This window comes from Asterias amurensis, chromosome 15 (genome assembly GCF_032118995.1).
Source record: "Asterias amurensis chromosome 15, ASM3211899v1".
NCBI classification, from domain to species: Eukaryota; Metazoa; Echinodermata; class Asteroidea; order Forcipulatida; family Asteriidae; genus Asterias; species Asterias amurensis.
In genome coordinates, this window is record NC_092662.1 from 12,927,967 (window position 1) to 12,955,814 (window position 27,848).

The window sequence follows — 27,848 nt, forward strand, 5'->3', positions numbered from 1 at the left end:
GCGCCCACGGGACGGACATTTAAGAAGGCAATAAGCATCTTAGAATTCGCGCTGGGATGATTTGATTTCTTTTAAGATATGATATGGAGGGGGGGGGGGTGTGATCCACCCCACACTACAATGTAAACCAATACAATTGTATTTTGCTTGTTGTAAACTTTTTGTGCTGTTGAGTGTTGTGGTATAATTATCCATAGTCTTTATTTAAATTTGGCTGTGTTTCAATTTTTAATATTAATTATTGTTTTTATAAGCATATTTTTATATTAATACAATTTTGAAATTAGTTGCTGGGCACCTCTGAAAAACAGTGTTTCACTGAGAGGTTTCCCCAGAGTAAAGAAGAAATAAATAAATAAATAAATACAATTAATTTTCAAAGATTATGGTTTATTTTGATTTTTTTTTAATTTTTCAAGTGCTGTTATGATCTGTTTATATTCACATATTTATTTATGTTTAACATAAACAGAAGGGGTGAATATTTGAGAAACGGACAAAATTTGTTTTGGGTGGGTCGAAGAGGGAGTAAGGCAATCCTAGTAGAAGGAATACAATTTATGTGAGATTATCTTGGCATGTGTTTGTGTCCGTGGGTCGATTTCACAAAGAGTTACGACTAGTCTTATCTCAAGTTAGGACGAGTAACTCTTCCTAACTTAGGATTAGTCTTAAGGTCTGCATGCTACAGTGCAGGATTGGAACTCGTCCAAAGTCCTAAGATTAGTCTTAAGTTAGGGAGAGTTTTGTGAAATCGACGGCTGCTTTTACAGAACATTTTATGGACAGAGGAAGGTGGGTAACCACCCAATCTTTTTGTTTATGTTCTTGATATTTTGGTTTTCAGTTCTCGGTGTCATCAGCTTCCCGAGTCCTTCAAAATCGACAGACGGATGTGGATTTTGGAGGATTGCGGCATTGAGTCCTTCAAAATCAACTGGAGGTTGTGCATGATTTTGAAGGATTTCCAAACGTTTGACATTGACCTTAATGATAGGGATCCCGGCCTGACCCAGCACTTTACTGAGACACTGCAGGCAATTGCCTCCATGCCACTTCCCCAAGTCCATCAAAATCAAGCAGAGGTTGTGCATGATTTTGAAGGATTGGCGCACATTTGACATTGACCTTAATGACTGAAGATAGGGATCCCCTGACCCAGCACTTCGCTGAGACACTGCAGGCATTTGCCTCCTTGCCCCTGCGCCTTGTCCATCGAAATCAAGCAGAGGTTGCGGCATGTTTGAGAGGGACCTTCCTGAAGGTAGTAGGGATCCCAGGCCTGTCTCTTCACTGAGGCCCTAGAGGCAAATTGCCTCAATGCCCCTGCCCCTGCCCTGAATCCTTTTAAATCAAGCAGAGATTCTGGATGATTTTTGAAGGATTGGATGCAGCTCGTTTGACATTTTAATTTCCTGAAAGTAGGGATCCCCTGGCCTGGCACTTCCCTGAATAACTGGAGGCAATTGCCTCCATACCACTGGTCATCGCCCTGATGGTCATTGCCTCCCGCCTCAGTGCACACACGAAGCCCTACAGATGAATTGCAAATGACGTCATTGACCACCATCTTTGATGAAACGTGCATACGTGAAAGGCTATCATTGGCTGATAGTTTTCTGCAGCACATACACCCTTTTTTTTTTTTATTGTTTGACAAAATGCCACTGCCCCGAGTCCGTCAAAATCAACTGGATTAAAATCGTCAAACATGGCGATAAATATGATGCGATATTTAAATCTATACAGCACCCACATGTTGTCAATCTGGTTATTGCCTATATGCAACGGACTAGTCTCCGCTATCTCATTACTTTGCATGCACTCGTGCAAGAACCATTGAGTGCTAGCGGGCGCGTCCAGATGATCATGCCCTCTGTCGGTGATACACAAATGCATTACTCGGTTGCATCAACAAATAGTTACAAACGTCTTGATGACCAAGACGGTCTATTTGAGCATGCCTGATAAATAATAATAATAATAATAACAAATTCTTATATAGCGCATTTCACAATAAACAAATCAATGCGCTTTACATTAGTGCCCTGGTCATGGGGCCAATAACATCCCTGTAATGTTTCTCAGCTCCCGTGGGAGTATACAGCCCTGAGCTGCCTGTAAGGCGCTTGTGACGTTTCATACACAATATCAACCTCTACCCTCGCAGGTACCCATTTATACCCCTGGGTGAAGAGAAGCAATTATAGTAAAGTATCTTGCTTAAGAACACAAGTATCACGACCGGGATTCGAACCCACACTCCGGTGACTGCACCAGAGCTTGATGCTCTTAACCACTTGGTTTGATAAGAAAATTCCAGTTGTAAAAATAATCTGAAATCACACAATTACACTCTCCCTGATGAAAGACAGAAGAAAGGAAAAGCTAGCGGGAAAACTATCATCCCTGTCCAGTACAAATGCACATTTCTCCTTTCACTCAGGTGTCCATTACTTAAGGAAAAACTGCCTTGGCCTTACAGGTGTGAAGTACCAGGCATTGATTCTGAGCACAAGTCAAATTAGTTAATTTTTTAAGTTGACGCAGTAGGCAAACTACATAAATGTTTACTGGTAAATCTTTTGAGAATTGAGGCAGCTGGCAACCTACACAAATCATATTGGTAGATTTTGGAGAATTGAGGCAGCACAACTACTATGATATTAATTTTTTTTTTTACCCATACACCGATGTGTGTTAGCACTGTATACTCAGTACTTTCCCGAGTCCTGTGAAAAAATATCACAGGCATGTTACTCGGGTGGGATTCGAACCCACGACCCTTGCAATTCTAGAGCAGTGTCTTACCAACTAGACTACCGAGGTTGCCCGGCAGCTAGAGGCAGTTCGAATCCTATGTTTTGGCAGCGGGTACCGCAACGATATAATAGATGTTAAATTTGCATCGGGGATAAAGAATCTACTACTATGATGTTTGATTAGACAATTCCAGTTGTAGAAATCATCTGAAATCACACAATCACACAATTCAATTTACACTCCCCCCCCCCACACCAAAAATGACTCCCCAAACTATTTCACAATGTTGGTGAAGGTAAGTTTAAAGCGTTTTTTAAAACATAAACAAAGCCGTTAAAGACCCCCAGTCAAACACAACCTTGGACAAATCCCAAAACAAACAGCAAATGAAATAAGCAAAACACAAATAAAACATTCTTTAGTCTGATATCCACCAAATTTGAACAAATTTTCTTATGTCTGTTGATTGAAAACTACGAGGTGGGAATTCATTTACTTTATAAGGCAATGGTTACAACCGAGAGGCCAACTAAAGGCACTGGACACCTTTGGTAATTGTCAAAGACCAGTCTTCTCACTTGGTGTATCTCAACATGTGCACAAAATTTGAACTCAATTGGTCCTTGAAGTTGCGAGATAATATGAAAGAAAAAACACCCTTACGACACAAAGGTGTGTTTCCAGATGCTTGGATTCGGGACCCTCAAAATCTAATTCTGAGGTCTCGAAATCAAATTAAAATATTTAAGTGGAAAGTTACTTCTTTCTTGAAAACTATGTTACTTCAGTGGGAGCCGTTTCTCACAATGTTTTATACTATCAACAGCTCTCCATTGTTTGTTACCAAGTAAGTTTTTAAGCTAACAATTATTTTGAGTAATTACCAATAGTGTCCAGTGCCTTTAAAACAAAAATGCACCATGCGATCACGCAAACATTTAAGCCAAGTATGAACTGCCCTCAAGGTTGATGAGCGTCTCTGCCCGGCCATTCGTCATCGAGGGTCCGGGAAGCCAGGGATCACAGGTTATCTCTCGTCAATGACAAACCGTTACCCGAAGCGTGATTATAGCCTGTCAAAATATTACCCCAAGAGTTGATCTAATGAAGTCATAACGACTCAAACATTTCTTGTAATGACCAGAAGAGTTTATCACATAAAGGCACTGCCGTCGATTTCACAAAAACTTTTCCTAACCTAAGACTTATCTTAGGACTTAGGACGAGTCCCAACCCTGCATTGTAGCATGTAGACCTTAAGATTAATCCTAAGTTAGGACGAGTTACTCGTCCTTACTCGAGGTAAGACGAGTCCTAACTCTTTGTGAAATCGACCCCTGGACACCTTTGGTAATTGTCAATTACCATTCTTCTCACTTGGTGTATCCCAATATTATGCATAAAATAACAAATCTGTGAAAATTTTGACAAAATAGGTCATTGAAGTTGTGTTACAAAGAACACCCTTGTTGCATAAATTTGTATGCTTTCAGATGCCTTATAAAAGACTTCAGGCCCTGAAGTCTTTTAATATTTGAGTGAGAAACTACCTCGTTCACAAAAACTTTGTTACTTCAGAGGGAGCAGTTTCTACAATGTTTTATACTATCAACAGCTCTCCTTTGTCCTGAAGCTGGTATCAAAAAGTACACAATTCTGTGCAAGGGTATTTTTTTGTCATTTTCTTGCAACTCTGATGACCAAAAGAGCCCAAATGTTCACAAGTTTGTGGTTTATGTATACACACCAAGTGAGGATACTTAGTCATTGACAACTACCAACCAAAAGTGTATCCTGCCTTTAAAGACACTGGACACTATTGGTAATTGTCAAAGACCCGTCTTCTCACTTGCTGTATCTCAACATATGCACAAAATAACGAACCTACTGTGAAAAAATTGAGCTCAATCGGTTATCGAAGTTGCGAGATAATAATGTAAGAAAAAAAACACTCTCGTCACACGGAGTTGTGTGCTTTCAGATGCTTGATTTCGAGACCTCAAGTTCTAAACTTGAGGTCTCAAAATAAAATTCATGGCAAATTACTTCTTTCTCGAGAGCTACTCCACTTCAGAGGGAGCCGTACAATGTTTTATACTATCAACCTCTCCCCATTACTCGTTAATTTATTAATTTGAGTAAATTACCAATAGTGTCCACATCCTTTAACAAAAATAACAGCATACTGGAGCTGCTAGTCCTTTTACTTCTAATCACTTACCTGGCCACTCGACTGGGATTAACCACGTCAGGTTGTCCTGCAGGGAATCGTAGTAAGCAATTTTGCGGTATTTCCCATCTGAAAAAAACCACAAAGTTCATTGACTAAATTTAATTTCTTGTTGACATAACTATATGGTATACTCCGTTGTTACTTCATAATCCCCAGCGCAACCTTACACTCTCCTCTTTTTTAAAGTCACCTGGAAATAGATTTTTTTTTCTTTCAAACATAAGAGTATATGCTTACGAACAATAAAACAATTTTTTTAGTAATTGTTTGTCATGATTTATATGTTTAAAAAATATATAAAGTTGTTTGGGGGCTGACTCCGCCTACCCCTTTTTGTGGCGTCAATCGAGGCAGACTTTGCCTGCAATGCGTATAGTAAACACACGTGCCAAGTACATTTACGTCCAAGTCGTGAGTTGGTACATTTCAAAAAGTGTTTTTCTGCATTCAGCAGCAATACACCTCGTCGGCATTGCCGGAAAAAACATTTTTGTTTGTTTTTTGAAATGTACAAACTCACGATTTGGTCCGTACATGTACTTTGCAATTGTGTTTACTCTACGCATTACAGGCAAAGTCTGCCTCGATTGACGTCACGAACAGCGCCCTCTCGGGTCGGGGTCTACTCTTAAATTTGTAAATAACATAAGAACTGATTTTTTAAAACCTTTGCTAACTGTTTATTCACATTCCACTCATCAAAACACATATATTAGTGACAAGAAAAAAGAAAAAAAAGGAGGGAAAAAAATAAGGAAGATATGTGCTGAGCGCGATATGACAAAGGAACTACTCTGACACCACAACAAAGTTGTCGAAGAGTTTGCCCTAAAAGGACAGAGCATTTTAGTAACAAAGTACCCAAACATGGTTGACAGTGTTTTAAGCCAAAGTAAGACTGGGATGGAAAATAGACCGGTCCCTTTTTGAATAGTGGACAGGTGTTCTTCAGGGTCAAGTGGTTTGACTGCAGGCACAAGACTGTGGGTTCGAATCCTGCCAATAAGCTAACCATGGTTTCACAATGAGTAGAAAATGTACTGACGTCTAGTTACCTAATCACAATACTTATTGATTTGTGCTATTTATAATCATAGACGTTAAACCAATGTTTGTATGAGAGAGTTTGGCGTTTATCCCCCCTGCGGGAGCTTTGACAATTTCCCAATGGTAGGAAGATTATCTAAACAAACAGACAGACAAACAAACAAGCAAACAGAAGTGTACCAATACAAATCGTTGCATACAGAGAGCAGGACAATAAGGGCTGCATAGTGAATTTCCATAAACAGTATCCACTCTATGCAAGGCCCTGATCACGAATGGTTGTATGAGATAGATTGGCTATTGCCAGCTTGGCATATACCGTCCTGTGGGGGCTTTGCTGAGTTCCCAATGTTGGGAAGATCATCTAAAGAAACAAACAGACAGACAGACAAACAAAACAAGCAAACAGAAGTGTACCATTACAAATCGTTGCATACAGAGAGCAGGAGAAAAACACGGCGCATAATAAAAGTCTGTAAACAGTATCCATTCGATTGAAGCGCATTTCATCTTGAGTGGGCACAGTGATCAGAGGGTAACCCCCCTGAAGTCATCCACGCAGGGTCTTCATTAGTATCATTTTTGTTTTGCTTCTCCCCGAGATGTGACGTAGCTCATCGGCAGAGCTCATATCATCCGTTCGTCTCCTCCAAGGCATAGGATGGATGAGGTTTCTCAGATAATTATCTTAGGAACTTAATCCATTACGTTTCCCACAGGGACTTTGTTTTGTCTTCTTTAAAGGGTCTGGGTACTTTTTGCAGGACGAAAAAACACAATGACCACAGATTTATACTAAACTTACACAGTTTGAAGATAATGATGGGAGAAAGCTTCCCTGAAAATATAATTTGCTGCGAGGCTGTAGTTTTTGAGAAATTAGTTAATCAATGTCATGAAAACAATTTTCGTCTCAGTGATCATGAGACGAAAATTATTTCAGCATGTAAAATAGCATTTTTATGACATTGTTTTACTCATTTCTCAAAAACTACAGGTTCCCAGGGGGAGGGGGGATAAAGGGGGTTTATAACATACCAATCATCTGCTCGATCTGAGTCCTCGTAACACGGTCGCCGGTTGCAGTAAACGCCACCTGACCCTAGAAAAATAAGAAGAAAAAAATGTGCTTTTTGGTTAAGTGTCCAAACAATACACATGGCGAAGTCATTAGAGTCTGGCGCCCTCATATGTTGAGGTCGACAGAGGGGTTTCTCCTGATGACGAGCAGAGTATACTATTTGAAACATCAAGACCATAAGGGCTCTTTTTAGAGCCAACACTCCCACCCACAAAAAAGTACACATGGTTGTACCCGCAATTTTCCTGTTTATTTATAGTTTCTTCTTAGAGGGGTTGCTTGTTGGCCAAACCTGTGCAAGTTGCCAGACACATAAGACCTGAAGGCCAATCAAGGTGTGGGCTACAATCAACTTTTTTTCCAGGGGCCGTTGCCACCTACTCTTGGGGCTGAAACAGGGTTACGACCCCTTTACAGTCCATATACAGATGTAGGCTTGAGTATCATCAATCAGAAGCCTGGCTGGTAGAGCAGAAAGCACCACCTCCCCACTTTTACGAAGCAATTATGGTTTTAAAAGTGTCTTGCTTAAGGACATAAGTGTCACGACGGGACTCGAACCCACACTCTGCTGATCAAACACCAAAGCTTGAATCCAGTGCTCGTAACCGCTAAGCCATAAAATGGAGACATCAACATGAACATTACTGTAGTTCAGAGGCTCAAGGAGCCACAAGAGGTGCTTTGCTGTGAAACCTTCAAACCCTTCTCTTTCCAGTGAGCTTGTGGGGTGTCGTGGCGAAGCATTCTAGGACAGTGGACTCAAAGTTCTGTGATGTACAGAATGTGGGTTTGAATTCTGTCCTGGTCAATTGCAACACTTGTTTCCTTGACCGAGGCACTTAATCATAATTGCTTCTCTCCACCCAGGAGTACAAATGGGTACCGGCGAGAGCTTGGGAGTTACCTGTGATCAACTGGCATCCTGTCCAAGGGGAATAGAAATATTCTCAGTCGTTTAATGCCAAGAAAATTGGATATAAACGCCAGCCTGAAGAACCATATTGGCTTGGGACAGACTTTACTTATTTCGCAGTGAGCTTTAATAGCTACTGAAACTCTGCAGTTGAGGAAAGCCGCAAATAAAAGCACTTGAACTAGAAACACAAGGGGTTAGCAAACCCTACACTTCTACATAACTTGGTCATTCGTGTGCAGATTAGGAAGTGTGGCAGAGCCATTTTAATTTGAACCAGTTCAAATCTTACTTAATGCCAGTAAAGTAGGCATCATTAAAACAAAACAACATAACTCAGAATGGGATGTCAAACCACTGTCAAAACAGACGAAGCCCTGGTGCTGCACTTTGTGCATTCCCTCCCGAGCCTGACATCAACCTGTCGACCAAAATTAATACGTCCCGTCTTCGGAAGTCCAGCGAACCCTGCCGTGTATATCCTTCGAGATTAGCGTCTCTTTAATGAGCCCACCATCTAGGGAGACAAGAGTGCCCCCGCTCAAAATGAAGAGATTCATTTTGGAGATACAAAAGGGGTTTAACGACAGCCCTTCCGAGGGAAAAATCTGTGTCATCCCGGGGGTGGGATGAGAAATGTGGAACCAACTTGATCAAGGGATTAAGAAAGGGAGATTAAGGGTGAAACTTGCGGATTAGAGGAGAGGGTAGGATTAAACATCTCTGAGACAACCCAAAGACAGTCGCTGGGGCGAGGCACAGAGAAGCTTTTACTGTTCCTACGCTATTGATGTAATCTCGGCAAGACGTGAAGTTGATTGAGTACGTTTGGGGAGTAAAAAGTTGAAACAACATAAAGAGAAAACCTATTTAATCATTTTCATTTCACTTATTGATTGATTCTGGTCTTGAAGCGGAAGACTCTCAGAAAAGCGGACTTAATCACTATTACTAGCCAATGGAGAGAAGGCAATGAAGAAGTTCTAGATGTGGGAGAAAAACCCCAGATAATTATCCAATTGTAAAAATGATAGTTTTAACACTGCTCTTTTCAAATGTATAAAAAATTAAAAAATTCCCTCAGTTGGCAAAGGACTAACTTTGTTTGTTTGTATCACATTTGTGCAAATAGCTTCTCAATCTGATGAGGTTGTTCTAACAAAAATAATAATAATACAGTCCCGTTTTGGCCAGTCCCGTCTTGTCAAAGACAAGCCTTCACAGTTGGTGTATATCAACATATGCATAAAATAACTAACCTGTGAAAATTTGAGCTCAATCAGTCATCGAACTTGCGAGATAATAACGAAAGAAAAAAAACACCCATGTAACACAAAGTTCTGTGCGTTTAGATGGTTGATTTTGAGACCTCAAGTTCTAAATCTGAGGTCTCAAAATCAAATTCGTGGAAAATTACTTCTTTCTCAAGAACTATGGCACTTCAGAGGGAGCTGTTTCTCACAATGTTTTATGCCATCAACCTCTCCCCATTACTCGTCACCAAGAAAGGTTTTATGCTAATAATTATGTGAGTAATTACCAATAGTGTCCACTGCCTTTAAAGGCAAAGTATACCCTTGGTTTTTGGAAACGTTTGATGATTTTAATCCTTTATAAATGAAGATGTACATAATAAAAACTAACATCTGAAAATTGAGATAGCACAACAAATCCGGAGCAAATATGTCGACACAGGAAGAATAATCCCTAATACGAATAAATAATCTGAGAAGCATTACGCAGGAAATGCTTCTCAGATCCAAATTTGGTTGCATAAAAACTGTAATTTTTTTCAAAATTACAATACTTCGACGTGAAATATTTCTCAAAATGCTTTACACTATCAAACCATGCTGTAGGCTTCTAACCAAAGGTTTTGATTTCTATTAAAGGGTTTATGTAACTTTTGTAGGACAAAAAACACAATGTCCACAGATTTACATTAAACTTACACAGTTTGAAGATAATGATAATAGAAAGCTTCCCTGAAAATATTACGCGCTGAGGTGCTGTAATTTTTGGGAAATGAGTAAAACAATGTCATGAAAATCATTTTCGTCTCATGAGACGAAAATTATTTTAATCATTTTCAAACAGATTCTCATGACATTGTTTTACTCACTTCTCAAAAACTACAGCACCTCAGTAGGTAATATTTGAAGGGAAGCTTTCCACTATCATTATCTTCAAACCCTGTAAGTTTAATGTTAATCTATGGACATTTTGAAAAAGTACGCAAATCCTTTAACTTTAAGATTACCAAATACACACCTCCCCTTTAAAGGAAGCAAACATCAGCAGGTGATGACATCATTTAAGCTCAAGTAAGACAAGTAGGTCTTACATTATTACTTAACATATTTTTTCTTCTTCTCATCTCGGCATATCCTGTGCCACATCTATAACCCTCTAAGCCCCGGCGTGAGGCATTTCATATCCGCAAGGAGGTGGCTACCGGCGAACACGTCAACATGCATGGTCACGTTCTCTGCTCGACCCCCCCTTGACGATTCTGAGCAGTTGTTTCTCTTAAAGCAGACGGCGCTCTCGAGAGATGGGGAAGAAACAACCTGAAATACCGTGGGTTATTGACGCAGAGTGGCAAAAGGGTACATGATTCACTAGCACATCTTGAGAGGTGTTTTCTGTGGGGAATGAGGGTCATACACAGAAGGTGGTGGATTTCAAACGACCCACCAGCTCGCCCAGTGCTGCCGTCAATTTCAGCAAAACTCAATCCTAACTAATGATTATTCTTGGGGCTCAGGACAATTTAAGTTCCGTATCCGTATATGTTTGGACGAGTTTAACTCATCCTAAGTTGGGACAAGTTACTCATCCTAACTCGAGAAAGGATTAATCCTAGCGATTCGTGAAATCGGCTGCTGGGCCCAATTTCAAGGCTCTGCTTACCGTAAGCAAAGAATCGGCGCATGCAGAAGCAGGGAATTCTGTGCTAATGCTAAGCGTATTTCATGGGTTAGCAGGGAATTTTGGCTTGTGGCGTGTGTCTTCCATATTGTTAGGCCTTCAACGCTTCCACAGCCAGTGCAGAAGCTCGGCGCACGCACAGTAAGTGGAGAATGGTGATCGTAAGCGCAGAATTCAGCGGTAAGAATTCGGAGGTGAGGAGCTGTGTTCTTGCATGCTGGACCAAGGTCACCTAAAGAGGCTTCCCGAATGTCATTTTGTGAAGATTTTTGCAAAAACTACTCAACCACCAAAGTTTACTATTACCATAGACAGCTTTTGCTCTGAGAATATCGCAGAGGATTTCTCAATCTTCAATCTGGATCAAGGTCACTCGGCAGGCTTGATACCCTATGGCCTCTCCCCCCATTTGATTAATTTGGTGGTTGGATACCCCTCTTCACCCTTCCTACCCATCCCAACTACATCAACAAAGGATACTTTGTTTGCACATTATTATTGACAATTTTTACAAATCCCAATCTTACATGCTTTTGAGACGCACTTGAAATAACCCTTAAGAAACCATTCATATATATAATCATCACCATGCGACCAGCCAAGTTTCTAGAAATGTTGGAAGTGACCCCAACAAATTATGAGGTGTTTAAAAGTCAGTAAGAATACTTTTGGATGGTAACTTACCGATAGCCCAGGGAAGTTTGTGGTGTTCAGTGAATTGAAGACCTCCTCGGCTATTTCCAAATTGCCGTAGGTGTAATTCTCTAGCTTAAGATTTTTCTGTGCCAGTCTGTTAGCAGTACTGTTGGAAGAAAAATAATAACAATATTAAAAACAATAGGGTACAATTATAACACACCATGTCCATCATAAAATAATGACAATTCATTCATTCATTCATTCATTCATTCAATTTTTTTTTTTTAATTCTATTCAATTCGCTGCCAGCAGCAGAATTACATGAACAGTTACATAGTTAAAAATTTGGAGTAAAACATTACATTACTATTTAAAATTGCCTAAATCGTACACAGAAAAACTGAGAGGGAGAAGTACTGTACACTCCTATAGGGAGGAGAACAGTAACTTAAAATTAATTAATTAAACAAATGAGTAAAACATTACAATCAAAATTCTTTTACCAAAATATCAAATCAGAGAGACTTTGTTTAGAATGATATTAGGAGGCAAAGCAAGCATAATACAACACCTTTTATTTATTTTTAAAAATGAAACACCGCCTGCAAGGTCGGACTTTATGGTGAGAGGTACACTTAACTGATATGGGCCGTCAACCCAAATCAATTGTAACCAAGACACGTTGCCACCTTAAAAAAATAATTGGATCAATGTTGCCCCCCTTCGTAAAGGGCACCTCCATGAGGAACATGTAACTTCTACTGGAACATTTCAAAGGGCACCAAGGCAATGACCGGGGGGCATGGGCAAAGGGTTATGGCCTCTGTTGCTTACCATGAAGTATCAGGCCTGCATTCTGGTTTTCTTTTGATCTGTAGTGGTTTAAGCACTGCCATATTGCTAATAACAGAGCACGAATTGCCCGAGGGAAGCCTAACACTTAAAAAAAAAAAGGGTTGACTTTCCCCAAAGTTGACAAAACACATTTCCGCAGAATCATAAATCTGTGTTCAGGAGGTTTTTTTGTGTGTGTTTTTTTAGGGCTAATATTATTGCGAACAGACCTTTGTATCCCAAAAGTCTGCCTCAGGCTAGCCCTACACTGAAAAAGTAATATCCTTCTCTCAGTTTGCCGCAAAATATGTTGAGGGCTAAAGATAATTGTTGAAAGAGTTCTTGCAAAACCAAACTGTGAACCATGGCCCAATTTCATAGAGCTGCTAAGCACAAAACTTTGCTTAGCATGAAATTTCTTCCTTGATAAAAACAGGATTACCAGTCAAATTTCAACGTGATTTTCAGGATGAGCAAACAACAGCTGAATACCAGTAACAAGGAATATGCAACAAACTGAAATTTGGTTGGTAATCCTGTTTTTACAAAGGTAGAAATTCCATGCTTAGCAAATTTTTGTGCTTAGCAGCTCTATGAAATTGGGCCCAGACGTGATCAGTGAAATTATGGGGTGTCATGATGACCGAGTACAACTGGGTTATGGAGAGAGCTTGCGTGTAACCTATACGATGGACTGGCAACTATCCAGGGGGAATAGAAATATTGTAAGTTGTTTCATGACAAGGAAACCGGATATAAACACAAGACTGATAGGTAAGCCTGGGCGACTATTGCGTCTAATAATAATAATAATAATAATAATAATAATAATAATAATAATAATAATAATAATAATAATAATAATAATAATAATAATAATAATAATAACAAATTCTTAAATAGCGCATTTCACAATAACTGGTTTAATGCTTTTTACATTAGTGCCCTGGTCATGGGGTCAATAACATCCCTGTAATGTTTCTCAGCTCCCGTGGGAGTATACAGCCCTGAGCTGCCTGTAAGGCGCCTGTGGCTTTTTCATTCACAATATCAACCTCTACCCTCGCAGGTACCCATTTGTACCCCTGGGTGAAGAGAAGCAATTATAGTAAAGTATCTTGCTCAAGGACACAAGTGTCACGACCGGGATTCGAACCCACACTCCGGTGAATCAGCACCAGAACTTGAATTCGATGCTCTTAACCACTCGGCCATGACACTCTAGTGTCGAAGTCGCGACTATTAATTGCTTAGTCCATTCGTGACCACTGTTTTTCAACTACTCGGTTATCTAATCGTGCCACCACGACTACTACAAAAAGAGTCGCAACTACCTGCTTGGTGAACCAATTGTGTCACTCATGACTATTTACGACAACAAAATTTACTTACGAAACACATCAGACATCAGTGACACAATCCTTCAATCCTTTCAGCTTGAATGTTACTATATTGCATCTGCGGCAAACACCATGCAGCAATGCATTTTGTGAATAAAAAAATTAGTCGCGACTAGTGTCAAAGTCGCGACTATTTGAGGCGGGACTAGTCGAGTAGTATACTTCACTAGTCGCCAATGCCTACTGATGGGCCATGGCTCCGGACAGACATAAAATATTTAACAAATTTTCAAAACAAAGTTGTTCTTACTTGTTGAGAGCCAGTGCTATGGACCATATAGCATCATACGCCAAGGGAGCCTCTGGGTAGCCCGACATATCAGTAGGGTTGAGGTTGTCATTCTTGTAAAACTTCTTGAGTGCCGCACTGATGCGAGATTCATACTCGTCAGACGTCTGTGAGTTGGGAAAAAGAAGAAACAAACAAAAGTATGAACAATAAAGCAATATAATAGATATAATAGATGTTAAATTTGCATCGGAGATAAAGAATATTATTTTTTGGTTTTTACCCATACACCGATGTGTGTTAGCACTGTATACTCAGTACTTACCCGAGTCCTGTGAAAAAATATCACAGGCAAATTACTCGGGTGGGATTCGAACCCACAACCCTTGCAATTCTAGAGCAGTGTCTTACCAACTAGACTACCGAGGTTGCCCGGCAGCTAGAGGCAGTTCGAATCCTATGTTTTGGCAGCGGGTACCGCAACGATATAATAGATGTTAAATTTGCATCGGGATTAAACACTGATGCGTGTGAGCACTCGATACTGTACTTTCCCCGAGTTGTGGAAAAAAACCACAGGCATATTACTTGGGTGGGATTCGAACATGACCTTTAATAACTTCCGGGGCTTACAAAGACCTCAGTTCAGTCCCTTTAAAATGCAACTGCGAGTATTAACCATGCCTGAGAAATTTCTACACCCGAAGTCTAGCCCTTCCGCAAGAAAAACCAAACGAAAGGTAACGGAGTAAAATGCGACAATATGACAAGCTGAGGATAATCCAAATACAGTATCTGTTTTCTTAATTGATGTTACTATTTAATTTTAGATATGAATCAAAACAACGACTGGTTTCAGGCAAGATATTTGTTCCTTGGAAAAAAGTAAGATAATTTTATTGAGTACAAGGGCTGACCAATGAGCACACAAGGCGTGGGCTTGAATGGACATTTCAAGCTATTTAAAGGGAAGGTACACTATTGGTAATTGTCAAAGGCCAGTCTTCTCACTTGGTGTATCCCATCATAACCATAAAATAACAAGCCTGTGAAAGTTTAGGCTCAATTGGTCATCGAAGTTGCGAGAAAATGATGAAAGAAAAAACACCCTTGTTGGACGAATTTGTGTGCTTTCAGATATTAGAATAAAAGACTTCTAGCTGGAAGTCTTATATTATTTTAGTGAGAAATTACCTCTTTCTCAAAAACTATGTTACTTCAGAGGGGGCCGTTTCCCGCAATGGTTTATACTATCAACAGCTCTCCAATGCTTGTTACCAAGTCAGTTTTTAAGTTAATATTTGTTATGAGTAATTACCAAACGTGTACCTTCCCTTTAATCACAATTTATCTGATTTTTCCATGGGCAAAAAAAAAGAATCTGAAACAGCCGTAAGTAGAATAACATGCCTGTGGTTTGAGATAAATAAAATATTTAAAAAAACATATTTGATTCTGAAAATACTAACGAACAGTATTATAGACTTTGTGGAAATAGATGTATGTGGGATATCTGTACACTTTTAAGACCCCTTTAATGTTTCACTTAACAAAATTGACGACCCAAAATAGTGAATAAAGCAGGGGAGAAGCAACTGTGACAACTGCTCACATTTTATGTTACTTTTTTACATGCAGTGTAATTTGGTTCTCTTTGAGCTTAAAAGCGCGCTTCGTCTAATTTTGTTAAAGCCCTAGAACAAATTTGGATTATTCAATTCAAGACTTTTAAACACTTTTAAAGGATTAGCAGAAACTCAGTTAAAGGAACACGATGCCTTGGATCGGGTGAGTTGGTCTATAAAAAGCACTTGTAACCGTTTTTTTTAAAAATGCATATGGGTAGAAAGATGTGGTAAAAGTAGAATACAATGATCTACACAAATATGCCTCGAAACTGCGTGGTTTTCTTTTTATCTCGCCGACTAACACGGTCGGCCATTTATGGGAGTCAAATTTTTGACTCCCATAAATGGCCGACCGTGTTAGTTCGCACAGTTAAAGGAAAACCACGCAATTTTGAGGCAAACTTGTGTGGATCGTTGTATTCTACTTTTAAAACATCTTTCTAACCATATGCATTTTATAACAAACGGTTGCAAACGCTTTTTTTGTTGACCAACTCGCCCGATCCAAGGCAACGTGTTCCTTTAAGTTGAAACAAAATTTGATAAAAATGTATAATTTGTAGTGAGTCTGTCTTCCAAAAAATCGATTTGGGCTCCATGGGATCTAATGTTCCAGCTAGAAAAAAAGGGCATTTGGGTAGTTTAATTTACGACATTTCAAAGATCAACAGAAACTCTGGTTTAATAGTTGAAACAAAATTTGCGGAAAATCCATATTTTGTAGTGCGTGTTACTTCCAAAAATGTTTTCAGACTTCATGAGTTTTAATGATCCAGCTAGGAAGAAGAAAAAAAACCAATAAAAAGAATCTGGCAATAATTCATCGGGCAGATCGGTGTTTTTTTTCCGAGAAGAAATAGAATTGCCGGATGTCCCTGGGAATTGGGACCAAGCACACATCGATAACTACCTTCTTTCGTGTGCAGGGGGTTTATTCTCAGATTTACTTTTTCCGGGTGAAATATTTTTTCTGTTGTTCCGCCGCGACGCTTCCGAAGCATCTGACGTCAGGTTTCTGAGGTATTGATTCGGCCATTGACTAGGGGGGAGCAAGGAGGCTCGAGGACCCATAGCTCCCTTCAGTCCGACCCTTTGAACCAAACGTGCCCTTGTTGTTGACATTTCGTTGGGCTGGTTCACTATCTTTAAGACGCGGTAGCGCATCTTAAAGATGCCATGTCTACTCCTCGGTATAAAGCACCGAGGGTGTGTTAAATGTCTGTTAGAGTCTGCTGCAGGGACTTTGGTTTCATCATTTTGCCTCCTCCAATTTACCCCGAACTAAAGAACTGTCATCGACTGGAAAGCTATTTTTAAAAAGCTACTTCAAAAACTGTGGACAACTCTGTGTAATTCAACTTTGATTTAAGTAAACACGTCGTGTTGGTTACTGTGCGGAGAGTAAACATTACATCCGCTAGCAATGCACCTTGGGCGGCCCCCGAGCCCTACAGCAGGTTCAGGAGTTAATGTAAGAAAAGAAAACATAATCAGGGACATTTCCAAATTTGTTCATGTGCACATAAAAATCGGGTTTTTTTTTTCAGGGAACTTTCTGCAGAATTAGGGAAAGTTGGCAGCTCTGTATAGTTGGACTGTCACAAAACCAGCACCCGACCAAAGCAACTAGAAGCAGTAAATGTGGAGTCCACTTCATTGATGTGCACACATGAACAAACATTCATCAATACCTCAGACAGTTTCGCAGTTCCTATAGGTGGAGAGCGCGTCACGTGGGGGTGTTTAAACCTTTGATAATGACCAGTGTTTATGACCAGTTGTGAGCAGGACAGTTTCTTCATTCCTATTGGTCAAGAGCAACGGCTGGAACAGTTGTGCCACATCACGCGATTGAACAATTATAATTTTTGCATTTATTTTACTTTTTGACCAAAAAGTGTTGGTGTTTTTTGACCAAAAAGGTATTTATGAATGGGAATCAAAGTGTGTTGAATCGGTTTACAACTTGTGGTTTAAACCCGCCGAGGCCTGGTTCTTGATAATTTACCTCGACTTTGTCCCGGTAAAATTATCAAGAACCAGGCCTCGTTGGGTTTAAACCCCTAGTTGAAAATCTCTTCACCACACATTGATTCCCTAATTATAAGACAATCTGACATTGATATTGTTTACACATGGTAGTGAGGATGTGATGTTCTTTGAAGGAGTGGAGGTGTGACTTAAAGAAGCAACGCGAGAAAGGGTCCTTGATCACTAACCAAGGACTTCAACTTCAACATAACATTTATTTCCATCTTAAACAGTGCATTAAATGAAACCGAATGCAGAAGACAATTATCTTGAGGCACGATCCTATTATCTCAAGGCTTGTAGTGGAGTGCCTTGAGAAGAAAACAAGAAAAGAAATACTTAAGGAATAAATGAAATAGTTAATTTAGATAATTAATTATTACACGACAAAGATATACATGGGGACAAATGCAGTGGCAAGCGAGATGTTAAGACAAGTGATGGATTAAAAAAAAAGGAAACTGCAGGGGAGGAGGCAACTCTGGAGAACACACCAAAGGGATAAAACTATGCTACATATTGGGAGATAAGATACTCTTTAAAAGAGATATTAAAAGCCATTGGACTCTTTTGGTATATATACAGTATTGTCCAAGGCTCACACTTCATGTATCACAACTTTTATATAAAATAACAAACCTGTGAAAATTTAGGCTCAATCGGTCATCGGAGTCGGGAGAAAATAACGGGAAAGCCCACCCTTGTATCTGCACGTTTCGCCGTGTCATGACATGTGTTTAAAATAAATCCGTAATTCTCGATATCGAGAATTGTTATTGTTTTACTTATTTCTCAAAAAGTAAAGCATTTCATGGAATAATATTTCAAGAGAAGTCTTTCACCACTACCTTCTGTAAACCCTGTAAGTTCTTTGTAAATCTGTGAACTTTTTCTTTTTTTCTGTACCGAAAGGGTCCAATGACTTTAAAAGAGCCCATATTGATTTTGCCAAAATCTTCTTGGACTTTATTGGTTGTTCCAAAGACTGCGACCATAGAAGCAGAGTGTAGTTATATGCTGAGATGTATGTGTGAAGGGCATGTATAGATTGCTGTGTGATCTAATGTGATGGTAGTGAATGACATTAACTGAAGTCAAGAAAGAAGAGAAAGCACCCGGTAGGAGATTATTAGTAAACTTAAAGGCAGTGGACACTATTGGTAACTACTCAAAATAATTATTAGCATAAAACCTTACTTGGTAACGAGTAATGGGGAGAGGTTGGTCGTATAAAACAATGTGAGAAACGGCTCCCTCTTAAGTGGAGTATTTTTCGAGAAAGAAATAATTTTCCAAGTATTTGATTTCGAGACCTCAAGTTTAGAAGTTGAGGTCCCGAAATCAACCATCTAAACGCACACAACTTCGTGTGACAAGGGTGTTTGTGTCTTTCATAGTTATCTCGGAACTCCGACGACCAATCAAGCTCAAATTTTCACAGGTTTGTTATTTTATGCATATGTTGAGATACAGCAAGTGAGAAGACTGGTCTTCGACAATTACCAATAGTGTCCACTGGCTTTGAACATGAAAATACCAGTTTGAAACATATTAATATCAGACAGGACAAAGTGATTGGTGTGACAGATAACCAAGGTTAATTCCAATTAGAGTTCCTGGCATAGTTGTCCAGGTTGATGTTCTTGGCGAGTGGTCATCGGCCGATGGCGAAGGGAGGAATCAGGTAGGATGTGAGAGATAGAGGCCCCCCATGAGCAGGCGTCCATCAAACAGTCAATCAGAGATGGAATGAGGAATGTCAGAGGTGATTTTACTGCTGTGTTTGGTGTGGGGTGAGATATAGCAGGACAGGGCCCAATTTCATAGAGCTGCTAAGCACAAAAATTTGCTAAGCATGAAATTTCTTCCTTGATTAAAACAGGATTACCAACCAAATTTCCATTTGTTGCATATTGCTTGTTACTGGTAATCAGCTGTTGTTTGCTTATCCTGAAAATCACGTGGAAATTTGGTTGGTAATCCTCTTTTTTATCAAGGCAAAAATTTCAGGCTTAGCAAATTGTTGTGCTAAGCAGCTTTATGAAATTGGGCCCTGGTTGGGTCAGGCGTAGTCTTGGTGCAAGACATTGTTATTCACTATCACTCAACTATTGCAATCGAGATCCACTTCTCCTCGCCACGGACATTATTATCGAATGGTAGCGGGCGATGTTGGAAAACTTCCAGATCACCCCAACACACCACAGGATCGGGGGCTTACAGAAATGCCCTCTATCGGCGGAATAGTCGCAACGTTGAGTGTTTGAAGCCTATGGGTTCTACCAACTCAACAAGAACGCCTTGCACCAAGACTATATAGGTCAGGTGTCTCAGAAGACAGTTGATTCCTTATCCAGGAAAAGATATACTGATTAGGCATTCTTTGCGATTTTAATGACTTTTATCAATGACATTTAGTTATGGTTAGTTGTTGTGTTTCTTTGTCAGTGGGAGGCAAAAAAATGTCTGAGGTGCAATAAAAGGCAGTGGACACTATTGGTAATTACTCAAACACCACAAACGGTAAATGAAAACGTGTATATTCACAATTCTTGTCTCCAATGATTCAACTTTACACGCAGGCAAGAGCGCAGACTGGCGGTACCACACGTTCTGTACAAAGAGATTTAATCCCTCTAGTTAATCGGCCGTCCAGCTGGAGGTCTCCTATCTTTTTCCACTGGCCAGACAGGGGCATTGTCAGAGTATTCTTTTGTTACTCTGCGGTTTTGCGGGTCGTTCGAGCTCCTTCTCTTCCTTCCTCCATGTTCAGAGGAAGCCGTTTTCTCACAATGTTTTATACCATCAACCTCTCCCCATTACTCGTCACTAGGAAAGGTTTTATGCTTATAATTATTTTCAGTAATTACCAATAGTGTCCAGTGCCTTTAAAGAGACATGTACACCATTCACTTCTGTGGATCTGGGTTCAAATCCTAGCCAAAACAAGAGAGTCAATTCTGCGCAGTGGCCTAACAAAAACAACATTTCCCTCACTGTGGACAATATTTTAAATGACTATCACGGTGATAGCATTCCGACTCTCTCCGCGTTTCCCGCGATACTCCAGCAAGACTGCTGCCCAATGAGACTACTGCTGCTCTTGCGCTGTGTGCAGTCTGGAAGTGGGCAGCCAGCTTCACGCGACAGCAGTGATCTTGCGAGAGCAGTATCCGATCGTGGAAACCTGACTTAGTAGGCCGCCACCACCACGACTTGACTATCTCACTGCGATAGACCATTAAAGGTATGGACACCTTTAGGAATTGTCAAAGACCAGTCTTCTCACTTGGTGTATCCCAACATACGCATAAAATAACAAACCTGTGAAAATTGGACTCAATTGGTCGACGCAGTTGCTAGAGAATAATGGAAGAAAAAACACCCATGTCGCACAAGTTGGTGTGTTTTCAGATGCTTGAATTCGAGCCTCAGCTAAAGTTTCGATTTCAATTCAAATATTTCAGTGAGAAATTACTTCTTTCTCAAAAACTACGTTACTTCTGAGAGAGCTGTTTTTCACAATGCTTTATACTATCAACAGCTCTCCATTGCTTATTACCAAGTAACTTTTATGCTCACAATTATTTTTGAGTAATTACCAATAGTGTCCAGTGCCTTTAAGAACTTGTCCACAAGCCTTCGGCACATGAAAGAGTAAATAATACATTCCCTTTAAAGGATTTGGGTACCTTTTTAAAATGCCCATAGATTTACATTAAACTTACAGGGTTTGAAGATAATGATAGTGGAAAGCTTCCCTTCAAATATTACTTACTGAGGTGCTGTAGTTTTTGAGAAATGAGTAAAACAATGTCATGAAAATACATTTGTAAATCATTAAAATAATTTTTCGTCTCATGAGACGAAAATTATTTTCATGACATTGTTTTACTCATTTCCCAAAAACTACCGCACCTCAGCACGTAATATTTTCAGGGAAGCTTTCTACTATCATTATCTTCAAAGTGTAAATCTGTGGACATTGTGTTTTTTGTCCTACAAAAGTTACATAGACCCTTTAATTGTGTATCAGAGCCACCCACAGGGATAAATAGTTAACATCTGCCAGGATGTATTAATCTCTTTATGATGAATCCTAAGTCCTAAGGGCTGGCTTTTTTGCATGCCTGGAATGACATGAATTCTACAAAGTTATGGCCGTCCCACAGAGTGTCATCACGATGCGTGCTCAGAGCAAACCATTTTGTCATTTCCTTGTCAGTTAGTTATTTGAAGTAAATACTGGAGCCATTCCAGCAGTTTTACAAAGCATGGGTGCTGCATTATAGTCCCCAAAACTTAAATGAGTTTGGAGTGAGGGGGTGGAGGGGTAGGAGAAAGTAAGTGGACTGAGTTGAAAGGGGACCTCAAGCTTTGAAAAAGTCTCTTTGAGTGTCATCACGATGGAAGCTTAGAGCAAACCATTTTGTCATTTCCTTGTCAGTTAGTTATTTGAAGTAAATACTGGAGCCATTCCAGCAGTTTTACAAAGCATGGGTGCTGCACTATAGTCCCCAAAACTAAAATGAGTTCGGAGTGAGGGGGTGGAGGGGTAGGAGAAAGTAAGTGGACTGAGTTGAAAGGGGACCTCAAGCTTTAAAAGAAAAAGTCTCTTTGAGTGTCATCACGATGGAAGCTTAGAGCAAACCATTTTGTCATTTCCTTGTCAGTTAGTTATTTGAAGTAAATACTGGAGCCATTCCAGCAGTTTTACAAAGCATGGGTGCTGCACTATAGTCCCCAAAACTTAAATGAGTTTGGAGTGAGGGGGTGGAGGGGTAGGAGAAAGTAAGTGGACTGAGTTGAAAGGGGACCTCAAGCTTTGAAAAAAAGTCTCTTCGAGTGTCATCACGATGGAAGCTTAGAGCAAACCATTTTGGCATTTCCTTGTCTGTTAGTTATTTGACTCAAATACTGGAGCAATTCCAGCAGTTTTACAAACCATGGGTGCTGCCTTATATTTTAAAAGCTAATTACCCCCAAATGAAATGAATTTAGGGTGGGGAAGTGGGAAGGGGGGTGCGTGGAAAAGTAGAAAAGGGGACCTCAAGCTTTGAAAAATAAAACTCTCCCTGAGTGTCATCACGATGCGTGCTTAGAGCAAACCATTTGGTCATTTCCTTTTGAGTTTTTATTTTTTTAAATTTTATGTAAATACTGGAGCAATTCCAGCGCTTTAAAGCCATTGGACACTTTCTGAACAGAACAAAAATTAAAAGTTCACAGATTTACAAATAACTTACAGGGTTTACAGAAGGTAATGGTGAAAGACTTCCCTTGAAATATTATTCCATGAAATGCTTTACTTTTTGAGAAAACATTAAAACAATTACCAATTCTCGATATCGAGAATAACAGACTTATTTCAAACACATGTCATGACATGGCCAAATGTGCGGAAACAAGGGTGGGTTTTCCCGTTATTTTCTCCCGACTCCAACTACCGATTGAGGCTAAATTTTCACAGGTTTGTTATTTGATATATAAGTTGTGATACACGAAGTGCGAGTCTTTGGACAATACTGTTTACCGATGTTGTGCGATTGCTTTAAAGCATGCAGCGACTAGAAGTAAACACAAGAGTCTGACAATCCTCTCACTATAATCAGATTTCATTGATATTTATAGAGGTCGGCACTTTCCAGGATTTCTAGAATAGAACTTGGCGCAGATCCCAATTTCAATGCCACACTACACTCTTTGAATTGTCTGAGCGAAAAAAATAAGTGAGAACAAAACACATACGAACAAACAATTTCACTCAAAACGATACACACAGTATAGCTGGAAAACAGAGGTCGGCACTTTCTAGGATTAAGTGAGAACAAAACACAAAAGAGCAAACAGTTTCGCTCGAAACGATACACACAGCAGTATAGCTGGAAAACAGAAGGCCATCTCTATAACAGACAGCTCACTCTGCCTGATTTGCAAATCACAAGTTAATGCATTGTGTGTCTCCATTTACCATCCTAAGCCCGACTTATGGGGGAAAAAATCGGATCGTGTTCACCGCTTGTTAAACATTCTGTCAACAGGAGAAAAGTGCGACGCTGATGCCGTTAATTCTTCCCCGATAAAGCCTCGGCTGATAAGCTCACCGTCTCCGAAGAGTTGTTTTTTTGTTACCTCCAGTCGCAATCCGCCAGTGCAAATAATTACCAAACTAAGGGAAAATGCAATGCACTTTTGGTGCGATCTAGGTCTCGGGTCTGCGTTCTCAGGAGTGACGTTAAAGGACTGTAATGAAAAAAAGGTTTTGTTCTCTCTGGAGAATTGGCTCTTGTCCACTCGACACGAGTCGTGATGCACGTTAACTGGAACTCCTAATAACGATGCGAATCCTAGACGTTCATTACCCTCAAACAAAATTAATCTGCGGACCCTGATGCAAGTATATCTTGTTGGTACAGGATACTCAGTTCTCTCATGGAGCAATGCTCCATGGTTCTCTTCAAAAAAAAAAAAGGGACTAAATATGTAAATCAGTATTTTTGGTAGCCATGTTTTAGGAGGGATGAAAGACAAGTTATTAGAGGCACACATCCATTTTGACTGTGGTTTGCCTTCCGGCCTGCTTAAAGACAATGGACACTATTGGTAATTGTCAGAGACCAGGCTTCTCACTTGGTGTATCTCAATATATGCATATAATAACAAACCAGTGAAAATTTGAGCTTGATTGGTCGTCGGAGTTGCGAGATAACTATGAAAGACCAAAAAACCCTTGTCACACGAAGTTGTGTGCTTTCAGATGCTCCATTTTGATACCTCAAAATCTAAATCTGAGGTCTCGAAATCAAAGTCGTAGAAAATTACTTCTTTCTCGAAAACTACGATACTTCAGAGGAAGCCAATTCTCACAATGTTTTATACTATCAACAGCTCCCCATTACCCGTTACCATGTAAGTTTTTATGCTAATAATTATTTTGAGTAATAACCAATAGTGTCCACTGCCTTTTAAGTAACTGGAAGCTCACTTTTAAAATATAGTGCAGCACCAATGGTTTGTGAACTGCTGGAATACAAGCTGCAAAGAACTAACTGACAAAGGAACATTAAACTGGCTTGCTCTAATTTAAAGCATGTATCGTGATGACACTCAGGGACAGTTTTATTTTAAAAAGCTATGGGTCCCCTTTCAACTCATACTACTCACATGCATTTTGTCCTCGTAACAATTATTGCTCAGTTTTCATTCTGAAAACTCCTCCATATGTTCAGATTCTCATTAACCCAACAAGTACATCTGCTACGTCAATTTTTTTTAAAGGCACTGAACACTGTTGGTAAAATTGTCAAAGACCAGTCTTCTCACTTGGTGTATCCCAAGGACCTCAAAATCTAGTTCTGAGGTCTAGTTCTGAGGTCTCGAAATCAAATTCGTGGAAAATTACTTCTTTCTCAAAAACTATGGTACTACAAAGGCAGCCGTTTCTCACAATATTTTATACTATCAACAGCTCTCCATTGATCGTTACCAAGTCAGTTTTTATGCTAAGAATTATTTGGAGTAATTACCAATAGTGTCCAGTGCCTTTAAGAGCAGATGCCTCGGAAACATTTTAAATACAATATCCGCACACTTCCAGCCACCTCCAAAACAGATGATGGTGATCACAACTTATTAAAAAACCCAAAGCTGTCATTTATTCCCCAATAAAAATGTGCTCGAGACACCCTAAATAGGTTGTTCACACCGGAGTAATGCCTAACGCCTAACAGGCCGGTGGCCTGTGGGATCAGCTGATGGTCTCAATATGTCGCCAACGGAAGCCGGCGGATCGTCGATTGTCTGTCGAGAGCCGGAACAATTTATTAATGTCACTCTGGCCAAGATTTATTTCTGACAAACAATTCAGTAAATTAGAAAAGGATGAAGGGAAGAACTAATTTCTTTTATTGTATATTAATAATAATATAGAACACTAAGTATAGCGCTGGTATCCGCCTAAAGAAGGCGCTTTTGGCGCTTGAGGAGAGAGGGGCAAATTAGGACTGAGGATTGTGTGAGTATGCTTGTTTGAATAGGTGAGATTTTAAGTTTGTCTTGAATGTTGTGATGGATGGAGATGATTTGACAGTCAGTGGCGATTGGTTCCACACCCGGGCTGATGCTACAGAAAAAGACCTATTGCCCCAAACAGTGGATGTCCCGGGCTGATGGAAGCATCATGAGCTCATTCCACTGAAGTCCAGTGTACGCTGATGAGGTGTATGGGTGGATAAGGTTGATTGTTTTGTTAAAAAAACCTTTGCGCATTTGTATTGCTTCAAGTTGGCTTATTCGCACATATTTTGATGCAATATAAACAAAATCTGAGCCAAGTAAGGTTTTATGCTAATAATTATGTTGAGTAATTACCAATAGTGTCCACTGCCTTTAAATGCCAATTCTATTGTAGGGCCAAGACACCAAGTATTATTCTGAAGACTCTCTTCTCAAGTCTCAAGTTCTAACTGTGTCAAATAACTGAGGAGACCCTCGCTCTAGAAATCCAAACTTGTCCCCCCTTTAAAATTAGTATCTGCTGCTTAAATATTGTATTCAAACTGCCTCTCCCTACCAGGCAATCTTTGTGGTCTAGTGGTAAGACATCTGCTATAGAATGGCAAAAGTTGTGGGTTCGAATCCCACCACAGTCACATACCTGTGAATGTTTTTCACAGGACTCAGGAAAGTAGTGTATATACAGTGCTTTTGGTACATGGGTATAAAAACAAAATAATATTGTTTATTTATTATCGATATCCAACAGGGGAGAGCCGCCATTTAAAGGTATCATTAAAGCCTGGACCCTTTTGGTAAATAGTTTTGTCCAAGGACCACACTTCGTGTACCACAACTTCTATATAAAATAACAAACCTGTGAAAGTTTAGGCTCAATCGGTCATCGGAGTCGGGAGAAAATAACGCGAAAGCCCACCCTTGTATCCGCACGTTTCGCCGTGTCATGACATGTGTTTAAAATAAATCCGTAATTCTCGATATCGAGAATTGTTATTGTTTTACTTATTTCTCAAAAAGTAAAGCATTTCATGGATCAATATTTCAAGAGAAGTCTTTCACCACTACCTTCTGTAAACCCTGTAAGTTATTTGTAAATCTGTAAACTTTTTTTTTTTTTTCTGTACCAAAAGGGTCCAATAGCTTTAAAAACAGATAATTAAAACTATGTAAAAATATGGAGAAAAGTACGTTTTTAAAAATAAAAATAGGTGGACGAGTGTGATGCAAAACACAACCCCTGTCAACTTTACAAGGAGGACAATGTTCAGCAAGATTTATATAAGCATTTAATAAGGACTGAGGTCATGGTTTTCCCAGAGCACACCACACCATGAGGAACCAAGCACGCCCTGCAGCCAACCCCCAACGCTGCAGCTACACCTTGTCTTCAAATCGATCTCAACAGACATGCCAGGGGCCGTCGTTTCTCACTGCAACGACGCTTCCCCACCGCTGCAAACACATGAAACTGTGTAACAAACACTTGCATTCCTCTCACTTGAACATCTATTTAGGATTCCTTATAAACTCGTTCAAAGGGGGGACAAGTTCGGATTTCTAGAGCGAGGGTCTCCTTAACTATTTGACACAGTTAGAACTTGAGACTTGAGACTTGAGAAGAGAGTCTTCAGAATAATACTTGGTGTCTTGGCCCTACAATAGAATTGGCATTTAAAGGCAGTGGACACTATTGGTAATTACTCAAAATAATTACTAGCATAAAACCTCACTTGGCAACGAGTAATGGGGAGAGGTTGATAGTAAAAAACATTGTGAGAAATGGCTCCCTCTGAAGTGACGTAGTTTTCGAGAAAGAAGTAATTTTCCATGAATTTGATTTCGAGACCTCAGATTTAGATTCTGAAAGCACACAGCTACGTGTGACAAGGGTGTTTTTTCTTTCATAGTTGTCTCGCAACTCCGACGACCAATCAAGCTCAAAATTTTCGCAGGTTTGTTATATTATGCATATGTTGAGCTACACAAAGTGAGAAGACTGATCTTTGACAATTACCAATAGTGTCCAGTGTCTTTAAAGCAAAATAAATTAGTAGAGTTTCACTTTCATGAAATCAGCCAAACATTCCACTAAGAAAGTGA

General features: G+C 39.8%; 1 protein-coding gene across 1 annotated transcript in view; it reads right to left on the bottom strand.

The window, feature by feature from the left end:
• LOC139947869 (gamma-aminobutyric acid type B receptor subunit 1-like) overlaps positions 1-27,848 on the bottom strand; it is a 223,154-nt gene that overhangs the window by 41,473 nt on the left and 153,833 nt on the right. The window contains exons 6-9 of the mRNA XM_071945696.1: positions 14,095-14,240; positions 11,656-11,773; positions 7,082-7,145; positions 4,985-5,062 (exon numbers count right to left, since the gene is read on the bottom strand). Coding sequence (XP_071801797.1) covers positions 4,985-5,062; positions 7,082-7,145; positions 11,656-11,773; positions 14,095-14,240 — 406 coding nt within the window. The remainder of the gene's footprint in view (positions 1-4,984; positions 5,063-7,081; positions 7,146-11,655; positions 11,774-14,094; positions 14,241-27,848) is intronic.